We start from the raw sequence: 24990 nt of genomic DNA, 5'->3' as shown, positions 1-24990 counted from the left end.
TAGTACTGCCTATATCACTTGCGGACCATCCCCTTTATGAATTATAACTCTCTTTTCTCTGCTTGTCTCATTTATGCCTTCATCATCATCATCATTATCATCATCAATTATTTATATAGCGCCACTAATTCCGCAGCGCTGTACAGAGAACTCACCCACATCAGTCCCTGCCCTATTGGAGCTTACAGTCTAAATTCCCTAACATACACACACACACAGACACACACACACACACACAGACCGAGAGAAACTAAGGTCAATTTAATAGCAGCCAGTTAACCTACCAGTATGTTTTTGGAGTGTGGGAGGAAACCGGAGCACCCAGAGGAAACCCACGCAAACACGGGGAGAACATACAAACTCCACACAGATAAGGCCATGGTCGGGAATCGAACTCATGACCCCAGTGCTGTGAGGCAGAAGTGCTAACCACTGAGCCACTGAGCTTATGAGCGGGACCCTCTTACCTCACTGTCTGTCTAATGTCTTGTTTTTTTTACCATACTATTTTATTATAATTGCAAAGTGTTACGGAATATGCTGGTACTATATATCAATAAACGTTATTATTAATAATAATATGGTGTTTTGCTGCTCACCAGTAGCCCTTACAGGCCGGGTTTGCTTTGGGAGCTCCAGTGCCGTTGCCCACAGTTGGTGCATTTGTCTTTTGCTTTACAGTGCATGAGCGGAAGTGGCTTCACTCCGCACGTGCCCCCTTGCCCCCACCCTTGATACAATATCTGCTCTACCAAAAACAGAGCAGGGACTTGGAATTTAGGGTGGCACTTTAAAGGTGTCAAAAAAATATTTTTCCGATACAAGCAGGTGGTCAGGGTGCCCTTTTACCGTGCTTAATGATGGACCTGCTTACAAGGACTGTTACACACAAGTTTGTGGTATTGGTGATTCCTCCAGAAGTACAGATTCTATACACATTACATGCGCTGTATATACATTTTTTACATATATGTTAGCAGGAGGTAATCCAGCCCTCTGCCTCTTTAACCTACCCTGCCACCACTAAGTCTGCACTGGGAAATCACAAATAAAAAGTAGGCAATGCATTATATAAAATTAAATTTAAACACAATTTACAGTAATCTGCATTTTCCAAATTCTCATTGATACATTTCCCCAAGAAACTCTAAAACACAGACACACAGGCCACAAGGGACAAGATACAAAGAGATAATGTACCCCTGCTAGGAAAGGTATGAAGTTCTCAATGTAACATTATCCCCCTCAACCAAGATACCAATTAACAACTGACTTTCTATTGCAGTGGCACACAGTATGGCTCTCTTGAAAATACCTGTAACAAAAATACAGACTACATATCTGTACAATAATGTTCACAGACACACTGTGCCGATAATAGAAAACAAATATGCACCATAAGTCACTTCCAAGTGATCCAGCCACAGAGGGTTGTAGGTGTCTGTCTTTTGATTATCAGAAGGCTGAAGGTTTATCTATAAATAACTTGTTATGATCTATATGCTCTCTCTGTTATATCAATTCTGTAGTATAAGCCAAAGCCTCACAATCCATTGTTAGATATTTGTGGTTCTCTAAATTTTCTAGAATGTCAGACAGTTGGTTAACTGCAAGACTTTTTTTTTCAGTTCTTTAATTACTGCTGCAGATTTTAGAGTGCGTATATCTGTGTGTGTGTGTTCCTGACATCGAAACAAAGGGCTTCTAAACTCTTGGCGCACAATAGCAATTTTGTATAAAACACCGGATAATTATTTTAAAATGACTGCAGTTCTGATGATTAAAGGAAAAGTGCTCCCGTCATCACGATGCTACTGTTATTCATTCACCTTGGTGCTAAGAAGGATTGTTCGCTTCTCATCCAAAGATGTCAACCTGTGTGCTTCAGAATCAACGAGAAAGCATTTTATTGCTAGCACTGACTTCTAACAGTGATCTTCCATTAGAGTTTATGAGACTGCTGAGGCAATAAGCCTGTGAGATTGACCTCCAAATCAGCACAACCTGCAGAAAATCACTGGCACTTGTCTGCAACACTGTACAATGGTAGTTTATATTAATGACAATATCAGCCTGGTGGTAATTTGTGGTTTAGTGAATGTAGATCTATATAATACACATACACTTGCTTACTTCAGCTGTCTTATTAATGAAAATGTGCCATTAATATCTAAAAAATGCTTATACTATTCCAGTCTAGCAATCTACATTTTTGTAGTCTTCATTTGGAACTTGTTAGAATGACTTCCAGCTGGTTCTATATATTAGAGTAACTCACAAATCTGTATTCGCTCTTGACAGTGTTCAGGCAGAATTTCAACATCTTCATGTGAGAGGTGTACAAAATAACTGTACGTTTAACATAGTTCCCATTTTGGCTCATTACTGTGGTGATGCCTGACAGGTTAGAGTCCACAAAGATTTTAAGCAGAAAATCCAGCCACCCATGTGACTTACAGCTGACCCTATTTATAAAAATCACCCCTTGCTTTTGTTCTGGTGGAAAATGCAGAAAGACAGTTATAGGAATCTGTTCCCAATGAACTATTTGTGGTTAAGATTTGTGAAACTGTCCAGGAAATCCAGGACACCCGGGACCTCTGCTTAATGTCCTGTACCCACCGTTATCAAGGGCATGTCTGCATCGCAGTACATGCCCTTTTCTGCTGACCTATGCCACCTGTGGGCACCTGCACAGATAGGATAATACATATTGGTCTCCCATTATTATTGTTATCTTTCCTTTGCAGTTTGAGACTTGATGTAACGTACATGGTTGGATGTTTAACCGTCTATGGGGGGCTTTTTATCATTCTTTTGTCAGCCTTAAATGCTGCGAAAATGATTGTTTTTGCAGGATTATGGCAAATTAAAGTAACACAGCTATTTATCAATAGTCTAAGATAGTCAGAGATATCTCCGGTCTTCACCAAAATAATGGTCATTAATGCACTCTCTATAGTTCTCTATGGTGACAGCAACTTGGGGCAATTTAGCTAGCTTCGATTGGCAGCGATTGTTAATACTATCTCAAGATGGCATTAGCCGCTCTTACCCATACTTACCTACTTTTGACTGGCTCCCTCCGGGAGATCACTGAAGTAGCGTGTGAAGGGAGGGCGGAAAGGGGCTTGGCGATTCACGTCATTTGGCCATGCCCCCAGCGACATATGCCTCTTTGGGGTCTTTTTACATCCTTGGGGGCGGGGCCAAAATGATGCAAATAGTGAATCCCCACCCCCTTCTGCCCATACACCCCTCCATGCCGGCAGATGCGGGAGAATTGTCAGCTCTCCCAGGATTCCAGAACACCTACGCGGAATTCGGGAGTCTTCTGGACATTCCGGGAGTGTTGCATGTATGCTCTTACCTATAGGTAAAACACTGCCAGGTAGAGATCTTCTGATCTCTCTCTGGTCGGCTAGACATTTCTCCCCTACTTCCTATCACTAATGTTTGTGTGCATGGAATGACTGATGGCCACACATGTGCAATGAAGCGCCTCTGGATTCTCTGCCTGCATGAGTATTATGATAAATTGCTCCAAATTTGGAACAATTAATGCTGCAAAATTAAATGCTTCTTAACAGCCTGAAATTGGGATTGTTAATAAACAGGTCCCTATGAATCATGAAAATATGTATATACATATAACACTTTAGTTCTACTGTTATCATTCCTTCTCTTTCCTCTTTTATTTTTGTTGTAGATATTAGACCAAACAAGAGAGTTGATGTGTGTTTTGTATTCTGATGTCTCTGATGAGATGTCTGGCAACTTTATGCCCCAGCGGCTGACTCGCTCATCCAGGTGGCTTTACTATGATTAGAGAACAGGCCCTGAGGATAGTGGGACGGTGCAGTTCTGTCCCTGCTCTATGGCTATTTCATTCCCTGCGACAAGTGAATCCGACAAATATCAATATGGTATATTGTGACTTAGTAGCTTGCTGCAGCGTGCATGCTTGGTAGAAGGGAAGATATCATTGAAGTGGAAGTTATTAAGACAAAACTAAGTTTACTTTTGTTTGTGAAGACTTTGTGTGATAGATACCTTCAGTGATACCTTTTATTAAGTGGTAATTATAATGGCAGAAATGCATTGACAGTGGCATTGATTGGCCCTGGCCCTAGGGTCCCAGGCTCTTAATTAATTACTTGCCTATCATTTATAGGTCCTATCCTGGAGATCCTGGAGGGGCAAGTGTGTGGGGAGGGTGGCGTTGTGAGTCATGTCATCACAGCCATGATACCGCAAACTATATCATATCCCCCCCTGAAGTTTGTGCAGGCTCTGGGAGAGTGGCCCACTCTTCTGGGAGACAGGAAGAACTCCCTGAAATTCTGTAGTCTCCCAGACATTCAAAGTATGATTTAAAGCAATATTTGTTATACTTAATCAAACTGATGAATCATAATTTCTTCTTTTGTGTCTCTTGGTAACTTTATACCATGTATATATTAGAAGCAACAATGAATGTTTGGAGCTTGGTTGTTGAATTAGGCCATAAGTCTTTTCAGAACCTTTAAAGTATCCGGTGAGCGGAAGTAGTTAAATTAAACTCAACACCCCTGTCTTCACTTAAAATGTTTTTCAAAACAGTTAACGGTGACTCTGCAGAAAGAAACTGACATCAGCAAGGTATGCACTCAACTAAATGAGCCTGAGAAGATTTTAGAAAGCGTCAAAGCACGTTGCTAGCTTAATAAAAAAGAAAAGAAGACTATCAGTAAAACAAAGTGAGAGAAAAGGTGAAACAAGTACCGAACAGAATAACTTTCATCAGAAAACGTGTATACCTCTCAGCTGAATTACCATTCAATGTAGACTCGGCTGAAAGACGAAAAGGGAGAAGTAGCAAACGTATGAAAAATTGGTTTTCTTAAAATAAATGCAGACACTTTGCTCTTGGATGAAGTAAATAAAAAAAAAACTGTCCTTGATAATGGAACGACTGGCGTTATTTGCAGTAGATATATTACCAATTCAATGTAAAATGTGTAGCAAAATTATTTTTCAAAATTATTATTGCAGTACCGTGTTAGCCAGAAAAATCTATGTGATGTTAAATAGTTTTTGGGTGTTTGCTGTATGAGGTCACACAATTCCAGCCTGCAGTCTCTCTTTACCTATCACACAGGTTATAGACCTGCTGAATCGCCCCCTCACAGCACTCTCACACCCCCAGACACTTCAGGTTTGCCACCACCTATTGAATACAGCAATAGGACCCCAATATACTGTCCCACACTGGCATACAAGGCTTCTAGCTGCTCACAGACTAGCAAAACCAACACCAGCGAACAAAGGGTTAACTCTTCACACCTCCAGACTGTTACACAAATGTAAATACAAGCACCCACATCTTGTTAATCAAATGTATCAACAAATCACACACTGGCATTCAAAGGGTTAACTTGGCCAAGCTATATTCTTCTCAACAGGCTAATGGATTTGTTAGCGTATCAAGGACGCAACATATTAAATTATAGATTTAATATACAAAAGTACAGGGCATACAGATATAAAAAATTAATAATAATGAATAAACAATTAATAGATTGACATAACGAGCAAAACAGTTTAAAATAAAGGGGGTTATATTCAGAGTAGCACTTACGTGAATTGCCTTCTCTGGCCAAGGGAAATTGGCTTGGAAGATGGACAGCTTATCAATGTGAATTGATTTCCGAAAAAGTTTTGTAGAGTTTCCTAATGAAGGGGCCCCTGTGCTCTGAAAGCTAGCAAATATAATATTTTTTATGGTTAGCCAATAAAAGTATCACTCCTATAATACTTTTGTCTTTTTTGACACAAAAGTATTTAACATCACACAATTAAATGTAAAATACATGTTGATCGAGCGTTATTTAATACGTAGCAATTGCTTTGACCAATGTGGTCATCTTAAACCAGTCCATAAATTGATGCTGTGTGGTAAAAGATGCCATCCAATGACTGTTTGGCTCTGTATAGACAGACATCAAGCTAGAGGTAACACAGAAACCTTGCAAGTCATCAATCAAATCATTCAGCATAGCAGATAAGGTTCATTGAACCTCATGAAATAAGTGCTAACAGTATACAACTGATCACTGTGGGTGCAGTATGCCCTTATGTCGCTTATACCACTCCCATATAACAGCACTACCCCTCACATTACTGCAAAGACAGAAATGCCACCACTCTTATACTAAGGCAATACCATCACCACCACTCTTATACTAAGGCAATACCACCACCACCACTCTTACACTAAGGCAATAGCATCACCACCACTCTTACACTAAGGCAATAGCATCACCACCGCCCCCACACTAAAGCATCAATGGAGGTTCTGCAATGTGGCAGACAGAAAGCTTTTTAGGCAACAACATGTCGGGATTTAATTTAAGACCGCATTTGAGCTGCCATATTTTATTAGCAAGTATTATATTGCTATATTACATCCATTGCTACTTAAACTGGCACAGAACTTATTACAGATTATATAAGAAACACTAATTAGTTTACTGAAACACCAGCAGTAATCTCCCAGTTCCTCAGTTACTCACAGCATACGGTTACTGTGCAGGGATTACTTTTACTGACAGGGTACTCAGCCTCACAATGGTATAATCCTAATTCTGCTGGTTTAGCGCTGGAGAAAAAGACAGTTCTGTTATCTGCTGTTAAGATGGGTCCAGAGGAGAGGCTGATATATTGCCCCTGCTCTATAGTATCCTCTCAGAATTAAAGGGTCCTCATGGTCTATCTGTTAACCTCTTACAGTACACTTGCGCCTAGTGTGGTGGTATAGGTACTAACAAGAGTATTCACTGGCCTGTCCTGTGGATGGCCACGCAGCGAGCACACACCACCGAGCACACACCTTCCTTCCACCACCAGGAAGGAAGATGGAGGTGAGGAGCTGAAAAAGGAAAAAATGGATCAGCTCAAGGGTGAGCTGCGCTGCACATGTACTAGGATGACAAAACAGGCCACTAGTAGGCCAGGGTTGGCCACAATTCGTGCCAGGTCCCTTCATTACAAATAAATAAACAGAAAAAAGTTATAAACAAAAATGCTTTAAGCGGCCCCATAATCGGTCAGCCTATCCGGAAAAACTCCCGGTGAGGTCCATGACAAATCCGCCCCTGCCTGCAACCCCCTTTTCACTGTGATATCAGCACCAAAAAGTCTGTGTGAATGCAAATGCGCATTTATGGCCTTCTTTTCAAAACACATTTCTAGTCAGGAGTTTTTATAGTGGCCCAACTTCTTACCAGAATGTCCTACAAGTCTGATATGACATCCACACAACACATTAGGCCTGAGTCATTAAGGAGAGCAAAAAAAAGGAGTAACTTTTCACCTTGGCAAAACCATGTTGCGTTGGAGGTGGGAGGTAAATTTAAATGTGGGGACAGATTTATACCTGGGGTCCTAGATCAACTTTAAATTTCAGTGTAAGAATAATGCTATCAAGTATTTGTGGGTTATATGAAAAATCAGCCGGTATTTATCTTATGTGCACAATAATAAAATAATGTGCACCCCTTGCATTGTAACATGGTTTGTCCATGAGAAAATGTACTTTCCTAATGGCCCGTCATGTGTTTCCCTTCATTTACATATCAGACATGTATCCTAAGTATGATATTTGACAAATTATGACATTTGCCCGTGTCCTTATTTCTCTTCATTCAAACTCAGCCCAGCCTCCTGTCACCCAGTGGAGATGTCCCGAGATACCACAGAACCACAATCAATGTGAGGGGACTGTTGTTGAATATTATTCATGAATATTGTTATAACTTTAAAGTGAGTTTGCAAGAAATGAGTCATATATTGGTATTGGACACACTCATCTGCAGCTAAGAGAATACAGTTGGATCTCTCTCTACATAAATACATCAGGGGTAGAGCACAAGAATTTAGAGACAAAGGATATAAGAGTCATAAGGTTTAACCCATAGTAGTCTAAATTCCTTAACACACAAGCTCACATACTAGGTAGGATCCATTATAGTTAGCAACCAGTTTACCTACTGGTATGTTTTTGGACTGTGCGAGGTAGGGATTGGATTCTAACATGGTTGAATGGATAAGATCTTGGTTGCAGGATAGAAAACCGAAAGTTATAGTAAATGGAGTGCATTTACTATAGGGAAAGGTCACCAGAGGAGTACCCCAGAGATCTCCCTTGGACCAGCGCTTTTTAATATCTTCATTGGAGACATTGCAAATGGTATTCAAGGGAAAGTATGCCTTTTTGCAGATGACACAAAGATATGCAACAAGGTAGACACACCAGGAGGGGTAAAACAAATGATTGATGATTTCGGTAGACTAGAGGAATGGTCAAGAGAGTAGCAACTGCAGTTTAATGCCAAAAATTGTGTCTCATAAATCCAAAGGCTAAATATAGCATTAATGGCATAATAATGGAAAATACTAAAGAGGAAAGTGGTCTAGGAGTCACTATTTCAGGTGACTAAAAGGCAGGTAATCAATGTAACAAAGCAATGAGGAAGGCGAGTCAGATGCTTAGTTGCATAGGGAGAGGAATCAGTAGTTGAAAGAAAGAAGTAATAATGTCACTGTATTGGTCATTGGTACGGCCTCATCTAGAATACTGCATTAAAGTTCTGGAGGCCATAACTCCAGAAGGATATAAATACATTACAGACTGTAGAAAGAAGGGCAACTAAAATGGTGCATGGTCTACAGCACAAAACTTACCTAGAAAGATTCAAAGATCTTAATATGTGTAGTTTGGAGCAGAGAAGGGAACGGCGGGACATGATAGAAACTTTCAAGTATATCAAGGGTTTGAACAAGGTACAGAAGGGAAACATTCTTCAAAGGAAGAGAAGTATTAGAACACGAGGACATGTACTGATACTGGGGGGAAGAGAAGTATTAGAACACGAGGACATGCACTGATACTGGGGGGAAGAGAAGTATTAGAACACGAGGACATGTACTGACACTGGGGGGAAGAGAAGTATTAGAACACGAGGACATGTACTGACACTGGGGGGAAGAGAAGTATTAGAACACGAGGACATGCACTGACACTGGGGGGAAGAGAAGTATTAGAACACGAGGACATGCACTGATACTGGGGGGAAGAGAAGTATTAGAACACGAGGACATGTACTGACACTGGGGGGAAGAGAAGTATTAGAACACGAGGACATGCACTGACACTGGGGGGAAGAGAAGTATTAGAACACGAGGACATGCACTGACACTGGGGGGAAGAGAAGTATTAGAACACGAGGACATGTACTGACACTGGGGGGAAGAGAAGTATTAGAACACGAGGACATGCACTGATACTGGGGGGGGGGGGGGGGGAGTAGGTTCAGAGGAAATTTGAGGAAAAACTACTTCACAGAAAGGGGTAATGGATAAGTAGAATAACCTCCCATCAGTGGTGGTAGAGGCTAATACAGTAGAGCAGTTTAAACATGCTTGGGGTAGACATGAGAATATCCTTATAATGAATAAAGGATCACATAGGGTTTAAGGTACCATAGGTTAATAAAAAAAAATAATGGGCAGACTAGATGGGCTAAGTGGTTCTTATCTGCCGTCATATTCTATGTTTCTGTGTTTCTAGTGTGTATGCTGCACTGATGAATGATCATCGCTCTAAAGCACATTGTATCGTTTCACTTGATGTTTAAACCAGACTAAAATTCTCGGTAAACGATAAAACGATGTCACTCCCAGTGTGTAAGCACTCGGGACCGGCAGTGTCCATACATATCTATGGAGTGTGCACAGTCACCATCTTTTCAGCCGATGGTTATGACAGATGAAGAGCACAGATCTGAAGGTAAAGCGTGTTTAGTCTGTACACATGAATCGGCTGCTGATCGGGACTTTTTTTTTAATTATTAGTAAAATTGTTAACTATATCGCATTGGAAGAAATTTTCTGTAGTGTGTACCCAGCCTTACTGAGGCATTCTCTGTAGGCCACTTTCATAAAGAGTGATGACATGAAATTGAGTACATAATAACCAACCGACAGACCAGACCAACATCTCTTCTTTTTTTAACTAGCTCCAGGGATCCAACTTTATAAACCTTTTTTTATAGGAGCCAGCAATCCAAGAGTACAAGTTAGCTTTTCTGTGCCTGAAACTCCTGCTAGAATAATATAATTTGTACTTACATAATAATATATACTTATGAATGTTCCAAATTGCCATTTTATACTGGATCCAACCTGTCTAAGTATTTTAGGTCCTTTTAATGATTGTTGCACACCATACACACATACCAGAGTCATCTATTTGCATAATGAAAATACACATTTATTTCATTATAAATCCTGCAAACTTAAATGTCTGCAAGTATTTCTACATTCCCTCTTGAAAGCTGTGTTATATTTCTATCATGGAGGAGTGTGACCTGGATCGTTCACCCTCTCTTGGACCTAATAATGCCTTCCACATAGAACAGCACTAGAAAAGTGAATTCAGCTCTTGAAAACTGCACATCAAATGGCAAGTCCTTATTTTATACTTGAATCTCAGCATCCCGCAGGTGTAAATTAAGTGCTCAAATTAAATGAAAGCCTGAGGCGTTTAGTGCCTAATTCTCTCACATTTAGAATGAAAAAGGGCCTTGCAATGTTTTAGCACTTAACCATTTTATAGTTTACTTAACCTCAAAGCGGCTGGGGTTAAATACCGATGCCCGTATGTTTTTCTTTTTTAATTTAAGTGAAATCATATCAACGGGCCCTAAATAAATATGCTTGCTAATGTTGGTTTAATATTATTGAGAACAAAGCCATAACTGATAAGACTGTGGATGGAGTGAATTGCAGTTCTTTGTACAATGACATTGTATATTTCTGCAATACAGTATTTATATCTGAATAGCATTCTTTATAGCGCTGACTCATTTGAAAAGAAAACGTTTGAATGCTGTCTAGACTTTGGGTCTTCCACCACTGCAATTACTTATAGTAATAACGCCAATTTTCAGTGCATGTGAATTATACTAATGTATAAATAAAAAGAATGTTGTTTTGTTTTTTAATCAAGTACTTCATTTGTTAGTGCTACAGCCAGAGCGGACCCTGCTGTTTATTAAGATTCTTGTTGGATAGGTTCCTAAACTGCATATTGTTGATGCCTCTCTTCCACTGTACAATCAGCCTCTCATATGTTATACCTTAATACTGTAACTTATAAATGAAGACTTGGACATATTGGTAAATTTGACAAAAATAGGTCACAGTTTTGTTTATAATAAATTGGTGGTGGAGAAAGTAAATTGCAGGTCAGACAAGAGATCGGAATACTGAACCAAACGGGTGGATGGTGAAATGGCCCTGAATACACTAAGCCAAGGATAACCTCCCTTTCTGAATGGCCGGTGCTAAATCTGGCGTCAGAATAACCACATTCCCCCTAGATTGACAATGACGTGCCCACACGAAGCAGGTCAAGGGGTCCCCCACATAAAACGGCCAAGAGCCACCTTTACCTCGAAGGGGGCAGTGACCTGCGTCCAATCAGCGATAGCACCGTATGTATCAGTCGAAGATTGCAGTGACTGCCAACTGCGCCTGCTCTGTATCAGGGAGAGATAAAGGTTAATAACACGACAAACCGAAAAAACAATTGAACAACTACCATGCACGGTACAAGGACAGGAGGGAGGGATTCCTGCCAGGGCCATCTTTTCCATTGGGCACGATGGGCAGCTGCCCGGGGGCCCCACGGGCAAGGGGGCCCCATAGGCACGGCTCTTAATGAGAATAAATAATCGTGCAAAAGAAAAAACCTGCAAAAAAAACCTACAAGGGTCACTGAGCAAGTACATCTATCTATCTCTATCTCTCTCTCTCTCTCTCTATATATATATATATATATATATATATATCTATCTATATCTGTATCTGTATATATCTATATCTATATCTATATCTATGGGCCCTGGTGCACTGCTTTGCCCGGGGGCCCATAATGTTGTTAAGATGGCCCTGATTCCTGCGGAAGAATGAATCAGTCAGAGAGGCTTTTTATATGAAAAACCCAGAACACTCCCCCAATGAATCCTATTGGCTAGAAGGAGCCTGCAGAAAAGAAAACTTAACCCTTGATTGGTGTTTTGTGTAATGAGCAGAAACTTCATGGGGCATATTCAGTTATGCGCTGAGTGCCTTCGGAACGGGCGCAAAGGCACTCCGTGTTACGGCAACATCGCGGATTTCCCTTTGCCCCTTCCCGTAGGGTTACGAAGATAAATCTGTGATGTTGCGGTAATGTATTACAATAGAAAATGAGCAGCCGCGATGTTCTAATTGAATACGCCCCTAAGAGTTTAAGTGCGTTTGGCTTTAGGGCCTCTTTTGTCATTATGTCAAGAAAATGAATTTAATTAACTCCTCCACCAATATAAATAATCAAACATATCATGTTCTAAGCATGTATTTCAGACTTGGTATCAACCGTAACCTTATAAAATTACCAAAACCATCTTCTGATAATGACCCGCAGAGCTGCTTAGTACAACATTTCCCAGTCATAGCCTATTTACCACCAACCTTCTGTTCCCGTCCCGCGTGCACCGTTGTATACTCATTTACTGCTACTGTTTTACGAAATTTTCTTTTTCAAGTTTGGACTTGAGTTCCCTGATGGCTGAAAATATTAGCTTAGCAGTTGTTCATGTTTTAAATGTACCCTAGAAGAGGAGCAGGAGTGTAGCCAATAATGTTTAAAAGCAGCTACACTAAAAGAGCTAAATAAATCAGCTTGAGAATAGTCGGTATGTTATAAGGTAAGAGGTGCGAATGAGTAATGAACAGACTTCTGATGAAATGACACTCTGCAAGGTTATGTAGAGCATTGCTGAATGTTATGTATGCAGGCAAAATAACAATCTACAAAGGCTGTCATGTTTCTGTTTTGCTGTTCTGTGATTTGCATAGTGTAACCCTTCTGCTGCAGACTAGTACATAGAGTTTACTCCAGGTATTCTTAAGCTCTCTAATAGATTCCTGCTGTATCCTGATTGGAACACTGGGAGACGATCCCTGCAGCGTGCTCCAAGCAGTTTACCTATCGGGCTCCAGGTACCAGGGTGTGCTTATAACAAAGCAACGTTCCATATAGGGCAGCAGAATGTAGATCACCAATGTACAAAATGCTAATTGTCAAAAGTCTGAATCACAGGTGTCTATTGATGAGGATAAATATGATTTAAAGTGACCATGTGTATTCTACAGTATACATTACGCATACAGTTTTATGGTCTTTGAGGGAGGGATAAGTTACCCTACTGCAAAATGACTGGACACAAGTCTCTGGAACAGGCCTTAGACTGTCTTTGGAGCAGACTCTACCCTAATACGGATTTTATTATTTAACTCTTTACAAGAATAATGCACACCAAGATTTTTTTGCACCCAGGTAGTAATTAAAGACATAAACTATATTAAAGGATTAATACTCCCTTTGATGAATTGTTTTTAGGCGTGGTATACTAAATTGTCAGCGCCTGTTGTAATAATTTCTCAGGGATTGCTGCAATTCTAAACTGTGGATGCCCGGGAGCAGGTGTTATAGAATGAATGGAGTCTATACATGGTGCACTCCATTCATTGAACTAGGTAGTGCCTTACAAGTGCTTGCTTCCAAAACTTTCATATGAGCTTTGTTTCCTATATCAGTGTATTTGTATAATGCCCCTGTATAAAAATAAGTTCATACACCTATTCATAGGGGCAGATTCAATTCAGCCACCACTAAAGCAGCGTTAAAGCCAATACCATTAATACAGTAATTTTAGGCCTGCTTTCTGCTGGTGGCTCCCTGAGCCGCAAACAAAAAGCCGGCATTTAAATGACCATATTAACAGTAATTACGCATACTATTGCCGGAATGTCAGTAATAGTGCACAGGCCGTGTTACTTTTTACAGTAACGCCACCAATTGAATCTGCACCATAGTCACACACTTACCATATATTTCACAGGAAATGTGCATATTAGCACGTTGGCTCAGTGGTTAGCACTTCTGCCTTACAGCACTGGGGTCATGAGTTCAATTCCCGACCATGGCCTTATCTGTGTGGAGTTTGTATGTTCTCCCCGTGTTTGCGTGGGTTCCCTCCAGGTGCTCCAGTTTGCTCCCACACTCCAAAAACATACTAGTAGGTTAATTGGCTGCTAACAAATTGACGTGTGTATGTGTGTTAGGGAATTTAGACTGTAAGCTCCAATGAGGCAGGGACTGATGTGAGTGAGTTCTCTGTACAGCGCTGCGGAATTAGTGGCGCTATATAAATAAATGGTTTTAATAATAATAATATTACAGGTTGATTTAATAGCAGACCTATTAGTTCTAACAGAGCTTCAGCTTCTCATTGTAACGCTCAGTATTACCGTTCTGTCCTGCCTTGTTACCCGCTGCTCCCCTTCCCCGTATATCCCTTTCCTGCATCCTCACTCACTGCTATAATGTATTGTATAGTCGCTGTCACAGCCAGTGTGTCATTGTATTGTCCACATTTTCTTCTTCATTCTGCTGGGGTACTTAAGCACATTACATGCGGTACTATAGAACGATAAACCTGGTTGCACTACAATTCTCATCATGAAATATTTACTTGGTTATAATGTATATATTTTTAAATCTTCAATGAATAATTACTTCTAAGGCCCAGAATATATATGTAGATAACGAGAATTGCATACATTATACAGTATAGGAGGAATTGTGTTACATAGTTGATTAGTGTCAAAAAATAGGGACGTTAGCTGGGACAAAAAGGTCCAGTGCCAAATCTGTAAAACCTGTGAATGCTGTGTCAAATTAAGGACCCTTAACTGTACAGGCTCGGCTGGCTAGGTCCTTGCATGTTGTAAAGGAGATATCCTCCCATAAAAGTATTTTACTAGTAACACCCAGTGGAAGACCTAACTCCGCTGCAGGTGGTGAGAGCGTTACTGGGCCTAGAGGTGATGGGGGCGGCGTTTCTGCACCATCCTCCTGAGTACCCCCACTCGTATGGCCTGGATCAAATGTTCACTGAGCTTGTGCTGGCTCCCGCGCATGTTCAAAAGAGTAGAGTTGGGGCTTCTGGAGGGTAGACTGGAATTGTCAGACCCTCCCAAAATTTTCCAATGAGGTTCGGCAATGTTGTGTCCCTATTCCCAGGTCTCAGAAAGGCAGGTGTCTCATGCCCTGGGCCTCTGCCGATTCTCCTTGCAGCTGCGAGTGGCCGATTCTTCTGGCAGAAAATGTTTAAATTTGCACATCAGACCCATTGTCTGTTGCCGACAATGCTGTGCTCTTGCCAAATTACAAGCTACAATTCATCAGAGCAGAGTTTTACATTTCTCCTATAGGCAGCAATGGAACCAGCCATTAGACAGCCGCCAGAAAGTGACTTTCTTCCAAATAGCACGTGTCCTGACCATCAAACCCCTGTCGTACTGACATGCAAAGGAGACGGGGGGTTTCTAGTAAAAAACACATATAGGTGGACATCTCCTTTACCAAGAACAACACCTCTATTTGTAATGACACAAGATTTCAGGCAAGTGCGACCAGTCACATGTGTTTTAAATGCCTTAATATGGACAGAGTCATTTTCCACGCCAGACAAATGAGGTTTTTATTCCGGCAATTTGTATGATGGAGGGATATAAACGTGTATTAAGGAGTGGTTCTATATGCCTGTAACGCCTTCATTACTTTGTATCTATCTGCCCTTCTGTTGGGGCTGTATTAGGGGCTCACAGGCCTGCCAGCATATAAAGACTATTACACTTTTTCATTACAGGTACAATCTATATATTTCTTTTACACATAGTTAGTGTGGTGGCGATTGAGGCTGTAAAGTTCTGCAGCAATTGTGGATAGAGGCAGCGCAGCAGAAGGGTCATTGGTGGGCAAAACAGTGGGAAGAAGGAACATACAAGAACCTTGTATTTTTCAAGAAATTTACCAGTTAAATAAAATATTTTTTGTTAGTAAAGGCTGAATTTCTTGTACTTCTTGTTCCAGATCAATGGAGATTGTCTCTGTCTCATACATTTATTCTAGTTCAACATCAATAGGTCAGGCAGGGCAAAATATGAAAGAACAATCACAGCCCTGGAATATGCTATAACAACATAGCAAACTCAATATGTGTGCGTTCTAACCCTCGGATTATAGGGCTTGTGTTACGCATTTGCTTTTTGTTTAGTAGAATTAATAATAAGTATTTATAGCGTTGTAAAGTCTTCCAGACTCCTATATCTCTTAGTGTCGCTCAGCGTTAACAAGGAACAAGTCTACATACAAGGGCAGGGCGGTAACTAGGGCTGTGCAATAGGGGCGACCGCTTAGGGCGCAGCGCTGAAGAGAGGGCGACGGTTATGAATAGTTTTGGTTCATTTGGTTAAAATTGAGGGCTAGGGGTCAGCATTTTTCTTTCTCACCCCAGGCGCTAAAATTTTAAGTTGCTGCTCTGTACAAAGGCCCATTCCCTTGTGTACAATTTAACAAAACATGCAGCCCCTATGGTCTGTTATCACCTGTAGTATTGTGGTAAAAGTAACACGGCCTGCGCATTATTACCGTTATTACGGTAATAATGCGCTTTATTACCGTTATTACGGTAATAATGCGCTTTATTACCGTTATTACGGTAGTTTTAACGCCGGCTTTTTTTTCAGGGAGCTGCGAGCAGAAAGCCGAGTTAAAACGACCATAATAACGGTAGTAGTTTTAATGCCGCGCAAATTCGGGGGGAATTGAATTCCCCCCACTTAGCAGAAGACTTTCAATTCTGCAATCATGCGCCCCAAAAAAGCCCAAAGCTTTGCAATCCGCTTTGGATTGTGTCTCGCCACTGATCCCTGTCATACTCCTAATGCCTTTTGGGTAAAAGTTTGGGATCACAGACTGCCGTGTACATAGCATCACCCTGTAGTTATTTATGCTCTGCTTTCATCATCATCATCATCATCATCATCATTTATTTATATAGCGCCACTAATTCCGCAGCGCTGTACAGAGAACTCATTCACATCAGTCCCTGCCCCATTGGAGCTTAGAGTCTAAATTCCCTAATATAGACACACACTCACACACAGACAGAGAGGGAGACTAGGGTCAAGTATGATAGCAGCCAATTAACCTACCAGTATGTTTTTGGAGTGTGGGAGGAAACCGGAGCACCCGGAGGAAACCGGAGCAAACACAGGGAGAACATACAAACTCCACACAGATATGGCCATGATCGGGAATCAAACTCATGACCCCAGTGCTGTGAGGCAGGAGTGCTAACCACTAGGCCACTCTGCTTTCTTTTAAATGTAAGCCCTACTTTGTGCCATTAGTTTCATTCCTATGACGACTCTTCCCTAACAAGATGCACGCACCTTGTTAATAAATAATAAACGTATTTTTACACTATGCATTATGATAAAATAGTCATTTTGTAGTTAATGCTTTATCAATTCGTAATATCTCTTTGTTGCATTCCCTGTAGTGTTATGTATGCATTTCGCATTGTATATTAAATACCATAACGAAACCTCTTTATCTTTTTTTCCCTCCCAGTCTGTTTTTCCTCCATATGAATCTCGCATCACGACTGCAAAGTTACTTATAGAAGCTGAAGAGTTTGAGGTAGGAATATATTGCTATTATCATTAGATGTATTCTAGTTGTTGTTCTTATTATTCTGTTATAATACCTTGGGGTTTTGGATCAGGCAGGCCCTTTTTTTGTGGTACAGTATGAAGATGATATTTCATAATTACTCTGAACTTTTCCATGCTTCTGAAATGTCAATTTAGATGATCGCACCTATAAAGCACAGCAAGTGTTTCATTATCCCTGTATGTCACATAGACCCCGAGGAACTAAGGATGTGACGGAACAGCGCTGAGCTCCCACCGTTCCTTGTCCTATTCAGGCACCATGTGACATTAAAAAAAGCTTTTTATAAATCTAGAGATAAACTATTTAGCCTTCCAGCTCAGAATTAATACCCAACCTGATTTCCAAGCAATCCATCACGTCGCCATGCACAGATACTAAAGAGTATAAAGTGTTATAGGTAAACAAAGCTTCAAAGAGAATGTCTGTTTGTTATATTGCTTTTTTATCAAGTAATATGGCTAAGTAGAAAGTAGGATTGCTTTGATGTTAGCTTATCCATGTAAATTTACTGCAAAATGCAGAACTCTCTCCCCGATAAGTGCACATTATTTAGGGATGCGCTCATTCTGGCGGCGTTCATGTTTGGAATAGTAATGTCCGCTATTGTCTCGCTCTCCCCCACAGGATGAATATCTTTGTATTTTGCAATATTTATTTCAGCTGTGTTATCAAGAACTGAAAAGGGTATAATTTGTGTACTGCAGTGGGGAATCTCTCTGTATACACAAAAACAATAATGTCTAATACTTATTTATCTTCAAGCGTCTGAAACATTACTTATTTTGTAAGTAACATTGTTTTGAAGAGGTTGTGCAGAATAGGCATAAACTGAGTTCTTTAAAAGATTTTAGCGGCAGTTCAGTTAGCAACGAAGTCCTGTCGGTAACACAGGTGATCAGACTCCGCGGGATTGGACTGGATCTAATTCAGCAATGTTTTATGTACTGTAATATCCAGAAAGGCGCTCAGCTACACATCTACACATTGATGGCTAAACTTAAACAGCAGTCCATAAAATTGCTATTATTCATCCCCTCCCCAGTTGACAATAAGGTCATTTGCAGTCTATTGTTTAAATTTCTGCTGCCTTCTTGTTGTAAATTGAGCATATATTACATTTGCTTCTAAGGTCTATATGTTCCTCCATTGCAAAAATAATTTGTCACAGTGGTGACTGTTAGTTTCTCAGGTATATTTAACTCTCCTAGAGCTATATTTACTAAACTGCGGGTTTGAAAATGTGGAGATGTTGCCTATAGCAACCAATCAGATTCTATTTATCATTTATAAATATAATAAATAGAATGTGATTGGTTGCTATAGGCAACATCTCCACTCTTTCAAACCTGCAGTTTAGTAAACATACCCCTTAGTCTTTTTCAAACAGGCAGTAATGTAAAGTTTAATAATATAGCATAGTCAAATACTAAATATTGTATAATATATATATTTTATAATCTGCTACAAGTAATCAGAGAACAAAAAAGTGAATTGAGTCAAGAAGACAGACTAGTTGAACTATTACTAAATATTGTTATTATTGCAAGGTTGAAAATGTTCTGAAATGTGTGTGTGGCAAAACATAGTGGTTGAAGACTGTTATTGTTTCATCATTGCAATCGTGTGAAGTGATCGTATCAATATTGTGTGGCAGAGCATTTGGCAAAAAGTGGGAGGGAGAACAGAACAACATTCGTTAGAGTACACAGCGGAACACACACAACGCCGGCCAACGCAACCCACTATCTAATATAAATTTATGTCATGATGCTCTGGAACGTAATCAGAGAGCAAAGTAAATCTACTAATATTGTGTGGCGGTGGCTGATATCCCTTCCTGTTTACGTATTTGCCTTTGGTGGTGGCAGCTAAAACAGATTATTTATAATTTGATTTATTTTTCAGTGACACTGCAGTGCATGATTTTACTGCGATTGTCATGGATCCATCTATTGAAATAGTACTACTTAGACTAGATTAGGTAATGTAAGAAGACTCAGACAGGGTTCTTCCAAAAACACATGTTGATCTCTCCCAAAACATCAGCGCATGTTCGTGCCTCCGTTTTGCTATACAGTTCTGATTTTAGTGTATGCGAAATAAGTAACAAATATTGCTGGGACCCTTTTAAAAACCATATGGAGCTGAGTTTCAAAAACACGGGAATATAAACATGGGTGGCGCCACTAATGCCGCAGCGCTGTAGAGAGAACTCACTCACATCAGTCCCTGCCCCATTGAGGCTTACAGTCTAAATTACCTAACACACACACACACAGACACACACAGACTAGGGTCAATTTGTTAGCAGCCAATTAACCTACCAGTATGTTTTTGGAGTGTGGGAGGAAACCGGAGCACCCGGAGGAAACTCACGCAAACACAGGCAGAACATACAAACTCCACACAGATAAGGCCATGGTCGGGAATTGAACTCATGACCCCAGTGCTGTAAGGCAGAAGTGCTAACCACTGAGCCACCGTTCTGCCCATCTGTATCTTTTATTAAATTGCTATTATCTAGCTCCTTTCTACTGGTTCATTTATGTCCAATGCCATCTTCTTATACTATGAAAAAATGCTGGATTTTGCTCACCTGTATTTCTTAAACTGACATACTATCTGTCACTCTGTTGTGTTCATTTGCGTCCAATGCTATCTTTTTTTTACTAGTAGGAAATGTATCTTTCAATAAACTGTCATCCGGGCTGTTCTCCCAGTCTGTTTCTTGTGTGTCCCTCTCCATCTCCTACTAGCAGGAAGATATAAGACTGCCTTGAGGCTAGAGTCTTGGTATGATGCCAAGATAAAAAAATATCAGGTCAATTTGTGTAATGGATGGAACTAGCTCATTTTCCATGGAACAGTTGCACAAATCATTTTAATAATAGGTAGGTAACGTTTTCATCCAGCCAGCTCTCTGCAGCTCATGATCACCATCATCTATTTATTTATATAATGCCACTAATTCCGCAGAGCTGTACAGAGAACTCCTTCACATCAGTCCCTGCCCCATTGGAGCTTACAGTCTATATCCCCCCAACACACACACACACACACACACACACACAGACCGAGAGAGACTAAGGTCAATTTAATAGCAGCCAATTAACCTACCAGTATGTGTTTGGAGTGTGGGAGGAAACCGGAGCACCCGGAGGAAACCCACGCTGACATGTGGAGAACATACAAACACCACACAGATAAGGCCATGGTCGGGAATTGAACTCATGACCCCAGTGCTGTAAGGCAGAAGTGCTAACCACTTAGCCACCGTGCTGCCCGCATGATGTTGCACATTTTGTGATGGTCATTATGAAATGGGCAATGGGGCCAATTTAATTAGCCGGAGGTTGTCTTGTAGCATGGTGGCTATGTTACTGTGTGATGTTGTGGGTGCAAAGCTTTCTCTACCGTAATGTGCGGCTAATTAGATCAGCCCATATAAATGAATTTAATGATACTAATGTAGGATTAAATAGGCTCAAAGTTTTTTGAGATTCCTACCATTTTTCATAAAAGTTACATTTTTGAATGAAAAACAAAACCCTTGTTGGTTTTGCCAAAACTCAAAGCGCTAATCTCTAATCAAAACCCAGATGCATTAAAAAAAAGTGTTTTATGTGTGTTATTAATGCATTAAAAATGTGGGGTTTTTTAGTTGGTAAAAAAAAAAGTGCAGTGAATAAGTGTGAATGAGCCCTGAATGTTATTTGCACACACACAACATGTCTGCCACCAACGCATGTTGGTGACATTCTAATATAAGTAGCTGTACTCCTCATAGCACTGAGCTCATGTGTGTAAACCTACAGAACAATTACAGTATTGGTAACAATGTAATGCTCTGTATTATCTTTGTGAAGCACCTTTCTGATCTTCTTTGGCTCTTTCTTTTGTCATATTTGTTATGCGTGCCTAAATAGTGCACACGGATTTTATGTAGGTGAGGTGAAAGACACCATCATTGTGTCATAAATAAATATAAAGACCATAGAATTAAGAACAGGGTTAAAATAATTAGGTTCTGTCTCTGGTCCAGGAGTTTGTTAGAAGTATTTAGTGTCTTATGGGACAGCTCTGTTCATTCCTGTCAATATCAGGAGAGATGTGGTTTAGTTTAATGTAACTGTGGTTTATACTATTTTTTTTATGGTCATGCTGTCGTACAGTAAGCAGTTTGCTGACCAAACGTTTGTCAAATAAGGCACCTTGAGGTACTGTATTAATTTCGGATCCCTGTACCTTTTATATGCAATGCTTGATGACATTGTGACCTTTCACCTTATTTCTATTGCAACCTCGGCATTAATCTTTTTGACAATAGTATAACTTTATTTATGTTCATCTTCTAGCACAGTACTTTTTAAGGAACCATTGAAAGAACATTTATATAGTAAAGTCGCTTTTCCGGCCCAAATTCTGTTTGTCAGACTTTGAGCCTGGATCACAAGGGGATTGTTCGAATATTTTGTACAAAGCGATGCCAGAATTGTTTTCTGTCTCTTCAAGCATTAATATCCCTCATACTTCGATATACTTCTTATCCAATACAAGCGATAGGATATTTTTTAATCTGCTTGTGTCAAGTGGTGCCTGTCGAACTATGGTTCATACAGAAGGCCATATTAACAGTTGGTGCTTACCTTGGGCTTCTGAGAGAATACCTGCACTAATTATAATTAGTAGTTGGACACATGCGTACGCTTTTCTATAGAAAATAACAACACAGAACCAGAATAAGGACTGAAAGCAGCCTCGGTGGCCTTTGACCTCCATATCACGCTCTTAAATATGTCACCTCGGGAGATATTGCAGTAATAGGGCAGCACGGTGGCTAAGTGGTTAGCACTTCTGCCTCACAGCACTGGGGTCATGAGTTCAATTTTTGACCATGGCCTTATCTGTGAGGAGTTTGTATGCTCTCCCCGTGTTTGCATGGGTTTCCTCCGGGTGCTCCGGTTTCCTCCCACATTCCAAAAACATATTGGTAGGTTATTTGACTGCTATCAAATTGACCCTAGTCTGTGTGTTAGTGTTAGGGAATTTAGACTGTAAGCCCCAATGGGGCAGGGACTGATGTGAGTGAGTTTTCTGTACAGCGCTGCGTAATTAGTGGCGCTATATAAATAAATGGTGATGATGATGATGATAGGAGTCTCCCGCTTTGCCGTAAATTTATTTAAGATAAAGTGCAACAATAGACCAGAAATGGAAGGAGAAAGCCCAGGAGGATTATGTAGAAACACCATTAAGCCCTTTGTAACCACCTGGTTTACAAAGTAGCTGGCACTTCTAATATTAATGTATGTAAAGTATGTTTCATTATTCTATACATTGTACATTATACCAGTAAATAAAATTGGTATCATTATTTTATTTTGCCATTTAAAATACTTACGAGAGTCTCAAATCTTTGCAAATCATGTCGGCTTTCTTTAGGATTACAAAGTAACGACTAGGGTGGGATTATCGTATATATTGCACTGTAGCATTATCTTGCATTAAATAAGTTACCATATTTTATGACCGTAAAACCAGCTAGAGTAAAGTCTGCTTCCTAAGGTTTAATTGATTTCATTTATATTTCAGCTGTGATTTATAGAGCGGTATGGTTTTATTACCTTCAGATGATTCATTTATTACATTTGCAGTCTTGGAAACGTAGATTATGTACATTAGTTGATCACTTTTAGAGCCTTTCCTTTGTTGTGTAAAGAGAGAAAAATATACGCGCGACTAGACAAGACTGAGAAGCAAGTGGAAAGGTCAAGTAGCTTTATATCTAATTTCTGTACATGATCTCCGCAAAGAAGTGGCATGAAAACTTCATTGCCAGTGAATGTGTTAAAACATTAGCTGTACGTTGAAACAGAAATTCTTTTCATACCTTCCAGTATGATAATTTAACATGAAAAAATAAAAATCCTGCAAAAACATGAATCCTAATGAACACATCTAATCCCAGACTTTCATTTCATCCAGCCAGTGCACATGTACATTTTAGATATGGATCCAAGAGACAAATCTCGGTAACAAACTCATTGATCTGTAGCCCACTCTGTAATTCAGATTCTCCTCTTCAGTGCTTGGAAATATCAATAAGAACAGACCACCAGTGGGTTTATAGGTGGTGTACAAAGCTCTAAAGGGATTTTTTTTCTTATCCTTTCTGAAGTTTGTGATGCTGAATATGCAAGTCTATTCCTGCTTTACTTTCTACCAAGTTATACGTGAAATATCTATACTGGTAGAATTTTATTTCTGTACCTTATATTAAAGAATGTTACTGTTATATACTTGTATTTACCAATTAAAATTGCAGTCCTGTTTCCTAGTTTTAGGACAGTTCTAGTTTTGGCTCCTGGAAACCTCTCGTTCGGACTTGTTTGATATTTGCTTGCCCTAGATTAATAGAAATAGTAAGAATAGGTTACTGTGTCTGTTTATTAATTTTGCAGTTAGGTTGTGATAGCTTTAGATGGATTTTCCCCTTTCAATAGTGCTGAGGTGTGGGTTGGAAATGAGAGCAAGCCGAAACTGATTCTTGGAGCTCCTGGTGGTGGCTGTATACATCAGCATCCCAATGGACCGAATTCACTCTAAGTAATGGGGTAAGACATAGGAAGACTATAGGGTCACTTCAGGAATATCCCCTATGGCCGTAGAGATCTCTATTTTTTTCCTTTAGCTCCTGGGTAGTCATTATGATCTTAGCGGACCTTGCGCCAACAGACATGATAGTGTAGAGCATGCAGGATGCTGAAGTTATATCGACACGTGTGAGCTGATATTCCACTCTACCATGAGCTCGGTGGATAGCAGTCAACTGGATAGGATAAAGGAAAATACAGCCTTTAGGGAACACATTAGAGCATTTTGTATGATAAATATCTCTCTTAAGAGATAAGTAGTGTAGAAGAGACCTTTTAAGCAGAGATTGTTATTCTGCAGTTGGATGTTGGGCAGCGGACAAATAAAGTAAAGTAGGTAGATACCACTCAGCAGAACCAAGAGGAAGCCATGTTAGAGCTGCAACAGGTGGTGATTAAACAAGACACCTAACTCAGAAAGCTACAAACCAGCTGGAAGATCTAGAGACTTTTGACCTGCAGACCTATCTGCAGGGTATTTTCAACACAATATTGGGGCGATCAGTGTCTTGCCCAGGTTGGCAGTCACCAAGATGAAATTTGTTGCCGTCACTACTGTTCGGTTAAGGCAGAGATTATGATGATGTCCTGCTGCTTTATGACATTTGACTTTGACAGTACTTTTATTGTTTTCAGATTTGGCCTGAGATGCTCTTAATC

The 24990-nt window shown here is 40.1% G+C and overlaps 1 protein-coding gene across 2 annotated transcripts in view; it reads left to right on the top strand.

The window, feature by feature from the left end:
- The window catches only part of LOC142158167 (uncharacterized), a 307129-nt gene that overhangs the window by 49933 nt on the left and 232206 nt on the right, over positions 1 to 24990 (top strand). The window contains exon 8 of one of the 2 annotated variants that reach the window (XM_075211863.1): positions 17573 to 17641. The exons of the other annotated variant lie outside the window; for it this stretch is intronic. Within the exon in view, the coding sequence (XP_075067964.1) occupies positions 17573 to 17641 (69 nt within the window). The remainder of the gene's footprint in view (positions 1 to 17572; positions 17642 to 24990) is intronic. 2 annotated transcript variants of the gene reach the window in all.

Source organism: Mixophyes fleayi, chromosome 5, assembly GCF_038048845.1.
Source record: "Mixophyes fleayi isolate aMixFle1 chromosome 5, aMixFle1.hap1, whole genome shotgun sequence".
Taxonomy (NCBI): Eukaryota; Metazoa; Chordata; class Amphibia; order Anura; family Limnodynastidae; genus Mixophyes; species Mixophyes fleayi.
Note: the sequence above shows the minus strand (reverse complement) of the source record. Positions and strands in the feature narration are given on the sequence as shown.